Source organism: Hydra vulgaris, chromosome 07, assembly GCF_038396675.1.
Source record: "Hydra vulgaris chromosome 07, alternate assembly HydraT2T_AEP".
NCBI classification, from domain to species: Eukaryota; Metazoa; Cnidaria; class Hydrozoa; order Anthoathecata; family Hydridae; genus Hydra; species Hydra vulgaris.
The window spans coordinates 23,084,520-23,095,000 of NC_088926.1; the positions used below are offsets into that span (position 1 = coordinate 23,084,520).

The window sequence follows — 10,481 nt, forward strand, 5'->3', positions numbered from 1 at the left end:
AAAGTGTACTTATGAAATAATAGCAAAATTTCTTGAATACCACTATTCTGTTGAAAAGTTTGTAAAACAATACAGCATACTATTAGTGTTATTTTCACTCTTCAGTTAAATGGTGGAGGAGATTATATTTATTTTTGATTTAAGGACCAGATAGTTAAACAAATAAGTCTGCATTCTATTTTTAACGATGTCATTTTATTGACTTTAAATATAGATTGTAGCTTTATTTAAATCAAGTTCGTATTAAATATGGCCTTGTCTTGCTCAAATGCATGGTTATACTTTGTTTATTGTTGAAATGTTTAGTAACATTTAAAATATTTGGTAAATATCTAAACCAATTTCGCATATATTTTTAAGAAGTCTGGTGATGAGTTAAAAGTATTTATGCAGCAACTCGTTGACTTATTTGGACAAAAATTATCATTTAAAAGTCCTTGCTTTTATTTGTGATGCACCTGCACGTTTGATGTTAAAACCCATGTAACAAACAATATTGGCGCAATATTGGCGCGATATTGTTTACAATATTGGCGCAATATTGTAAACTATATCGCGCCAATATTGTAATGTTAACATTTTGCCAATATTGGCCAATATTGGCGATACAATATTGCGCCAATATTGTTAAATCAATATTGGCCAATATTGGCGGTACAATATTGCGCCAATACTGTTAAATCAATATTGGCCAATATTGGCAAAATATTGACATTGCAATATTGGCGCGATATAGTTTACAATATTGGCACAATATTGTAAATAATATTGCGCCAATATTGGGGATTTAATACTGACCAATATTGGCGTAATATACTGTACAATATTATGCCAATATTGTAAACTATTGTATTGTCTGTTATAAATTTTTATTTTATATGTATATTTTATTAAAATACAATATTGTATTTTATTAAAATACTGTACTATAGTACCAATTTGTGTTTCTTTTGGGTTAAGCAATTAATTGTTTAACCCAAAGGAATAACGAATACTATTAGATTGTAAACTTGAGTTAATGTCAAGGAGGCAACAATATAGGAACCCTTCTAAAAAACAAGATTTTTAAAATCTAATAATAAATTTATTAATGGTTATATCCAACTGATACAAATGAAAAAAAGAAAGAAAACCAAAATATAACAAAATATAACAATCAACGCTATTTAAAAACACTTTTCTTTATATATATATATATATATATATATATATATATATATATATATATATATATATATATATATATATATATATATATATATATATATATATATATAGTATATATATATATATACATATATATATATATATACATATATATATATATATATATATATATATATATATATACACATTTATATATACACACACTACTGCATTATAGTCTCATTATCAAATAGTGGACATTGAACTTCAATATCTTGTCGAAAATCATTTTCATCGCTCAATAGTGGACGTGGCTCAGTTGTGGTTCTATTCTTTCTTCCACCGTCTCTATCGCTGGCCGTGGCCAGAAAGCTACCATTTCTTTCTTTAATGTTTTTGTCATTAGCATTTTCAAACTTTTTTTTTATGGCAGCTGTAAACAAATTTAAATTTAATAATGGTAAATAAAACATAAATAAAATGTTATTTTACATACTATTAAATTTGTAAATTAAATGAATAAGAGGATAAATAATTATTTAAATTACCTATCACCACCTTGCATGACGTAAGTGCCGAAAATGATTTTTTTGTTTTCTGCCATACAATGAATATAGCAAACATACTTCTTTGGCCATTAGCTGTTTTAAGATAGCCGTAGTGAGTTGCTTATAATCGTCTCCTCCAACCGGTGCAAGGAAGTTCATCTTAAATAATAAAAAAAAAAACCGCATATTATTTAAGAAAAAATAAAAAATAAATGTAATTGATTTTGAAAAAGATGAATCGTTACATAAATGTGTGTGTTTCGTACAGGTTTCCAAAAGTGACAATATGATTATATATAATGTGATATTTAAATATGATATAGAAGAAAAAAAGCAATTTGTTTCTAATAGACCCATGAGGTCAACCTGTTTTGCAGATCAAGATGGCAAATTTTCATAAATGTTTTATTAAGTGATAACAACACTAGGAAAAAAACCGTACAAAATTCCTTTCAGGTTTATGAGCTTCTCATACCCTTACCCACAGTTATACAATATTAACAGATTTTTCATTCACCAGCATTGGTTGTTTTTGCCACACACAAAAGCGGACCCTAAAGTTGCTAAAGTTGGGCTCCATCTGACTCTAAGATTAGTAGACTCATTGCTCTACTAAATGAGCTAATTGTGCATAAAAAATCACAACACAATTTAGTAAGTATACTTTATATATAGCATTTTATTCCATATCTAAAATAAATGTATTGTATATATAAATGTAAGGTATACTAATTTTAAATGCACATGGAACTGTTTCTAAAAACTATTAAAGAATATGAATTCTTTGATACATACCAAAGATTCATAGGTGTCTTTATTCCTTAATTTTTCATCCAGGTCTAGAAGATCTTTTTCCTCTCTAACTGGCAAATAATTCCATTGCATTGATGGGGATGGTCCTGCTATGCTATGATTGCAAACTGTAGGAGGCAACACTAAACCTTTTTCTAAATTGATTAGACGAGTGTTTATTTTTTTCAAATCATGTTGAATGCCCACAAGCAAATCTAAACTTTTCTTCTCAAACGCTGCAATAAAATATGTAAAATGACATAAATAAGAATGACTGATTATGACTTAAATAAAAAGCAAATAGATTAGATCTAAGAACACACAAAAAAAAAGGGAAAAAAAGGTATAAACAGTACATTCAATTAAACATTCAAATAAATAACCCAACTATGTAATTCTTTACCAGCAAATCGGGTGCCTAAAGCAGCCACAACAGTAGCCAAGCTCTGGTCAGGAGAGGGAGATATTGGTTGATAATGGTTCGATATAGATGGTTCAATATATTGAACAGCACTACAACTTGCTAACTTTTTAGCTGAAGGCATGGGATATTCGTCGTCACTTTCAACGGCCGTTTCAGAACTTGATGTAAACTCTAATGTTTCCATCTGTTCTAAAGCAGTTTCATAACTGTCTAAAAATATATAAAGTAAAGATGAATATAGCTGTTCACATCATTAGCATCTTGCACAAATGTAACCTAAAAGACAAAGCAAGACTAAACACTAAAACAAGCAAAAATGACATAGTAAACAACGACAATTACCAGAATAATAAAGAATTCTTATTTTCAGATGTTTCCACTTACTTTCAGGAGTAAGTGTGGCTTCCCGAATTGCAGCTGAAGGGCGAGATGATCGTAAGTGATTTGGCCAACTCACCAAACTTTCACTGATCAGCCATGACGAACAGATAACGTCCATGACACACATACCTTTTTTTTTTTCATCAAGAAATTCAGCAACAGCAAATTTTTTAAACTTGGTTGCCATCCTTAATTTAACCGTACAATATGTGTATATAAATAAAAAAAATTCAAAAAATTCAAAAAGTAATATAATTAAATAAGTAATTTTTTAAGTTTAGTGGTTCCACACTTGTGTGATCAGCGTAATTAAGGAAAGAGCCGAAAAAAATAAAACTGTTTAAGTTCTATCTTTTTTGGGTGCATTCTTATTGGTTCATTTTTTTAATCATGAAACTCAGTTTTATTTTGTTTTTAAATGTTTTGGTGATTTTAATTTCTACGAGTTTCAAGTTTTAGCTAATTACAATGGGGCAAGAGTTTTAAATGTTTTCACGGTATATGGAAAGGTAAATTATGAGGTGATTTATCAAATATTTTAATGCTGGAAACAAGGAGACTATATACTCTTGATTAAAAGAGACATTTTCAGATTGAAAATATTTAAAACATTTGTTTGAACTGTTTTATGCTGCCCTTCCGTGTTATATATTTAAGTGATTTTATTTTGTTTGATTCTTGGATTGAAAAAAGATTTACAAAAAATAATAAATTATATATGAAAAGCCTATCTACTTTTAAAAAATATATAACATTAATAGTTTAAGAAACGCTATTCGTTAGGATCTCTCCTTAACTACGCTGAGATGCAACACTAAAAAAAATAAAAATTATTCGGTACTATTTAATTTCATATTCATTTTTATATAAAAAAAGAGTTTGTTAACTTGCATATTGCAGTAAATGTACAGTGATTTGTATAAATTTGCTTTTTAAGATAAAAAAAACTACTGTAAACTTAAACTCAACCTGAAAGCAAAATCTACTTTAGTGAATAAATTATTATCTCTTTCTATAAAATAATGAAATATATAACATTAGAATAGCGTCCTAACATTTCAAGTACGTCTAGTGGCCCCAATGAAGTAAAGCAAAACTAACAAAATAATTTTTTCTAGGTAATAATAGGCATTTTTTCAGTATAGAAGTTATTGGAAAAGCAAAAAATTGATCAGATAGTTGACTAACTCTAAAAACATTGAGCAAAGAAGATTCACAAGGATAGGTGTAGAAATTTTCTTTTAGTCCAAAAATACGTGTAATTATCATAACATCGTCAGCATCAATAACATTTTCAATAAGGACAACTTTTCCATTATCAAGTAAAGCACAGTTGTTGGAATTTGCAGAAAAATATGAGAAACCAGCATATTCAACCTTGAGATATTGCTTTCCATAGTATCCTAACGTAGGGCCGTCGCTGTGTATCCTTTTCAAACTTGCTATCAGGTTCATGTTGCGACTAACATATGTGTTGCTATCAACTCTTTCTGACAAACGTCGACACAACTGCTGCAGTGGCATGTGACCACTTCTTAACAATCGTTTCATAATGCCTAAAGCATATTCAAAAGGAAATGCACTGTACTCATCAAGTGAACCATACTGTCTTACGTCATCACAAATGTGACAAATGCTATGCATTGTATAGGTTATGGAACTGCTGCCATATAATTCTGGCATTTGCATGACAAATATGTTTAACAACTTTTCTGCATAATCAACATGCGTCCAACACATATTTGGATTAGCTAAAATACTAATTGCAACATGCAATAACATAAAATGCTGGTACAGATTATTGGTAAGATGGCTTCGTAATACAAGAGGCCCAAGGTACCACAAAAATAACCGAAACTCTGTGGCTTTCCATCGATCAATGTCCTTTAGTGATCTTGGCTTACGTGCAAATTTAACAGTAACATTAGCTGCAAAATTTTTCAAGCCATTTGAAACTATATCTACAATTAGTATGCTTATTTTTACAGCACGTTTTCCACGAATCCAATGCAGAAGTAATCTTTGTGTGGCACCAAGACAAACTAGATGCATATATTCTAGTGTGAATTGAGAGATGTGACCAATATTAAGCTCTAACAATGGGGATACTGCATCTGGTTTGTGATGCTGAACTTGTTGGAATAAAGCAAATGAAGCATCTGTTCTCTTCAATGCATTTATATCAGGAAATACAGTTCTATTATCTACCCTAGTTCCCTTTTGAATGCATCGCGCACAACCATAAAACCCATTATGTCCTTTTATACATTTAACAAAAGCACGTGCCGGTGCATCACACACAAAGCCTTTAGCATGCATGGTAAAGTGATTTTCACCTATAAATAAACCTTGTTCCTTCAAAACATTGAATTCAGCTACAAAACTAGCTAGAAAAATAGCTGAACTTTTTGGTTTGCGGTTGCCACAAAATTTGCTAACTACAAACGGTTTATAAATATTGTCGCCAAGTGAACACTGCAAAGTATTGGCCAAAACTGTTTTCCCGAGCTCTTATACAAAGGCAATCCATCAATGCTAAACAATAAAATGACTTTGCAGCTTTTAATGCTGTTAAACACTAGTAAATTAGTTAACTGATGTTTCAAACCAAAATAAACTAACTCTGCTTTTTGCTCATACATGTCTTGCATGATAATAATGTCAGAACTGCTTTTTGTTTTCAATAAGGTTCTACTATCTTTGAGCAAATCTGGATGTTGTTTTGACAAGATCTTTAGTAAGTCTGATAGAGCACTATGTGTTACGTTGTGTTTGACTGACCAGCAATCAAGCAGTTCTTTCAAAGTAACCTCATCCTCAGCCTCTTCATTGTCACTGGAACAAGAAGGATAATAGCCTTGCTCATCATCAGTTACATTACAGTCATCATCGGCATTGATAGTCAAATTTGAGGATTGGTTTTCATCAAAATGTGATATGTCACCAAACTCAACATTTAAGGATTTTAATGTATCTTCAACCAAACAATTGTTATAAGAGTTTTGAGATAACATATTATGATTAATAGATTCATTGCTAAAGTTTTTTGCCTTTTCAAAGTCACAATTAAGTAATTCATTCCTATTATCAGCATTACTTGCTGAGTGAATTTCACTTAAATGTTGCTTAACTACTCTTTTAATATAATGTGATTTAGCAGATCGAGTTGAACTTATTGATTTTTTCATTACCTATAAAATTGCATGACACCATAGCATAAAAAAAAAGTAAAATAAAATAATATATATATATATATATATATATATATATATATATATATATATATTTATTATATATATATATATATATATATATATATATATATATATATATATATATATATATATTCAATATATTATACCAAAAAAGCAAATATAGGCAGTGTTACAAAATTGTAATTGGTTATACATAAATTTAAAACCTTATAATAGTTAGCAAATAAAGAAGTTAGATTAGAAATGAAGAGTAGATTAACCTAAATCTAAATTTAATAATACCTTATTTGAAATTTATTAATTTAAGAACTTAGTAATGTGTAAATAATTTACTAAATTATATGACGTATTTATTACTTAATTGAATATCTTTAACAGTAAATAGAATGCAAAAACTATATCTTACAGATGTAACCAACTCAAAGTATTTTCATATAAAAGTAAACTTATTATTTTAAATTTGATACTTATATTATAGCAATATTTATCCACTTCTTCTCGTGATGCAATCCGTTTTAAATTGATTACAACCACTTCTTCTCGTGATACAATTCGTAAATTTTCAACTAAAAGGATTTCTTTACTTTTACCACTTCTTCTCGTGATACAATCTGTTTCAAAATAAGTTACAACCACTTCTTCTCGTGATTCAATCTGTAAATGTTTAATTAAGAGTACTGTGGACATGAAGGGACGAAACCAAAGGACTTTATGAATGTCAGATATTGTTACGCATGCGTACCAATATGTAACTTGGCAATATTGGCCAATATTGGAATAATAATAACGAAACAATATTGGGCCAATATTGGCAAACAATATTGCACCAATATTCGCATAGGAATATTGGCCAATATTGGCATGCCATTATTGCGCCAATATTGGCATTCCAATATTAGTAAAACAATATTGGCGTAATATTGGTATGCTAATATTGGCCAATATTGATATGCCAATATTGGCGCAATATTGTTTGCCAATATTGGCGCAATATTGTATATCTTGGCCAAGATTGGCCAAGATACCCAATATCGCGCCAATATAGCGCCAAAATTGTTTGCTACTTGGGAAGCTGCTGTAAATCATACTGACTACCATTCATGTAAAAGATACACAAAGATATGAAAAGGTTCTGGAAATAGAGTTGCTTATGGTTATTTAGATGAGGTTGTATCACTTTTGTACACAAGTGTTGAATTCTGCAATAGTGAATACTTTAATAAGGATGTAAACGGAAAGAGCCATCAAAACAAAAATGGTACTTTAGGAGAAATACCAACAAGAAATTTTATTAGATTATTTCCACTGGATTAAAAGCATCTGGTTTTTATAGGAATTACTTGTAGAAAACTATATTTATTAAATGGTAATGTAAACGGTACTAAGCATGGAAAATCTGATTATCATGGTCTTAAGCCATAATTAGTCAGACTTCAGATAAATAGGTTCGTTCAAACAGTAAATTAAACAGTGTTTTTTCGAGACAAACGAGGTTTTTTTGAATTGAGTATCAGATAAAAAGTGACTATGCTGCGTTCCTTTTTACTTTATACAGGGATGATTGTGTCAAAAACAGTGTCCAGTAAAATAAAAGCTAATGTAAAAAATGGTTGCTTTTTAGCTAATCATAATGCGTTTTTAGTCAAATATTATTACAGAAACAAAGATTTGAATAATTAGTTTGACATTTTTTGAAATTTTAAGTCCATTGATATTTATTTTTTAGTAAAGATTTAAATGGTAATGTTTGCACAAAAGGTTTAACCACTTTAGTGATCAAGTCCGCATTCTTACCTGTTGATAAATGATTTGTTATTTTATGATTACATCAAAATAAATGTTAAATAATTTGAATCGAAAATTTTTTTTTAATATACTCTATTATTTTTCTTCCTACTTTTATTTACTTTCAAATAAAGTTTTCAACTCTAAAATATCTTATAATAATAGCTTTTATTATAAGTCTTTTCTAATGGCACAATAGATAAAAGCTAAATGTTTATGAAAGTATTAGTAATGTGTGGTTAAATGTTGTATATGAATTTTTTGATTAATTCTGTTAAAATACTTTATTCTGTTCTCACTATTTCTTAAGACAATTTTTTAGAAAAACTAGCTTTCCATAACCAGCTAACACACATACGTTGGGCCAAAGTATGTAAATACAAATACAATGCAAATACAAGATTGATCAAGTTTTAGTTTTATCGCATTTAAAGTAGTGAAAACCTTAACAACGTTGTGATTAAATGTAGTTAGCAAAATTGCATTGGTCAACGGTATGTAAAAACATTGCAAAATTTGGTTGTTTTCCATTTTAAAATCAACATTGATCCAATGTAAAGGGATCAACGTCGGTCCAATGTATAAAAACCAACGTCGAATAAATGTGTATAACCACACATTGATCAAATGTATATGGATTAACGTTGATCCAATATTTATAACGCAATGTTAATCCAATGTGTATGAATTAACATTGAGTTACATACATTGAATCAACGTTGATCTATATACATTGGAATAACGTTGGATTTTATACACGGGATCAACGATGCGTTTGCATTGAGAAAAAGCAAATAAACAAATATATATTTGTATAACTTTGAATTACTTTTTATCCTAGCATTTCAGTTGATTATGGAGGTATATTTTGCAAATATATTTTCCTGTTTCTTATATACCGAAACATCAAGCCAAATTTATAGGAGTTCATAGGAGTTCACAACTCTTCTATGACAAAAATCTCTAATAATAATCAAGCTATATCAAAAAATCGGCCATTTTTAAAATGTTTCAGATTTACCCACATTGCACAGTGGGCCAGATATGTCTAAAAATGGCAGAACTATTTATGGATTATATATAGACATATGATACTTGTTTATAGAAGTTTTTAGATCCAAGTGAATTCCTTTTTAGGCTTCATTTAATTTTAGAGTGATCTTGCAATAAAAACTGATTAATGTCATTAGCAAACATGACAGTAATTAAATTTGACGCTTTCGGGTGATCATTGATATAAATTAAAAAGATAAGTGGTCCGAGTATAGACTCGTGGGGAACTCCATAGGTTATATTTATTAAATTAGTTGTACCAGTTTCATTACTATAAACAAGCTGTTTAAGTTGCTTAAGTGACTTTTACGTAACAGTAAAATATTACTTTTTATTCCATAGTATTCTATTTTTTTAAGAAGAATTGGATGATCAATAGTGTCAAACGCTTTTGGTATTATATAAAACCTCCCAACGCAAAATGGGACTTTTTTAAAGATTCAGCTATACTGTGAGTAATTAGGAGTATTGCGTGTTCTGTCGAGTTATTTTTTTTAAACTCGTATTGGCTAATATGTAGTATATTATTCAAGTAAAGGTGATTATAAACAACGTTATATAAAATTCTTTATAAAACTTTAGAATAAAAGAACATAATTTGGGTGATAACTTGAGATATTGTTTAGATTGCCTACCTTAAAAATTGGAGTGACTTTAGGTATCTTTAAAAGATATATTTTATTGAACAATGAAAAACTTAAAATAGTACATTCTTTAAGGGTTCATACGTGGCGATGACAACATGACTATTTATTCCATAGTGACCAACGGATTAATTTGTTCTAAGCATTTTAAAAGATTTTTTGAAATCATCAAAGGAAAGTTCATAATATGTTTTAAATGACGATATCGGAAAATAAATAGGCATCTATATTGTCATTTTCAAAAAGAATGATTTTAGCTAAATTTGGGCCAACTGACACAAATTACTTGTCTAATTCATTTCATATCATAGTTGGGTTTGAGGAAAAAATTATCAAAAAGTTCTCAAATGATCTCTTAGGTGCGTTTTTTAATTACTCTTGCTTATCTCAAGTAAAATAGAAAAGTACAATTTTTTTAAGTTTTTATTTTTTCATTCAAAACTTCTGGCATAAGTTTTGTATAGAATTTAATTTCCTCTGTTTTGGTTATCAA

General features: G+C 29.0%; 1 protein-coding gene across 1 annotated transcript; it reads right to left on the minus strand.

The window, feature by feature from the left end:
• Positions 1–1,370: 1,370 nt before the first annotated feature.
• Positions 1,371–3,274, minus strand: LOC136082635 (uncharacterized). Its single transcript, XM_065802048.1, has 4 exons — positions 2,890–3,274; positions 2,490–2,722; positions 1,769–1,853; positions 1,371–1,579 (listed from the first exon to the last, which is right to left on the minus strand). Exons 1-4 carry the CDS (start codon positions 3,092–3,094, stop codon positions 1,371–1,373), a joined length of 732 nt encoding a protein of 243 aa, XP_065658120.1. The 5' UTR covers positions 3,095–3,274.
• Between the last annotated feature and the right edge of the window lie 7,207 nt (positions 3,275–10,481).

Excerpts from the sequence above, each read along its gene's own strand:
- LOC136082635 (XM_065802048.1), bottom strand. The coding sequence starts at position 3,094 with ATGGAAACATTAGAGTTTACATCAAGTTCTGAAACGGCCGTTGAAAGT. Across the intron at positions 1,854-2,489 it reads AAGACACCTATGAATCTTTG|ATGAACTTCCTTGCACCGGT; the intron begins GTATGTATCAAA and ends TTATTATTTAAG. Across the intron at positions 1,580-1,768 it reads GCTAATGGCCAAAGAAGTAT|CTGCCATAAAAAAAAAGTTT; the intron begins GTTTGCTATATT and ends ATTTGTTTACAG.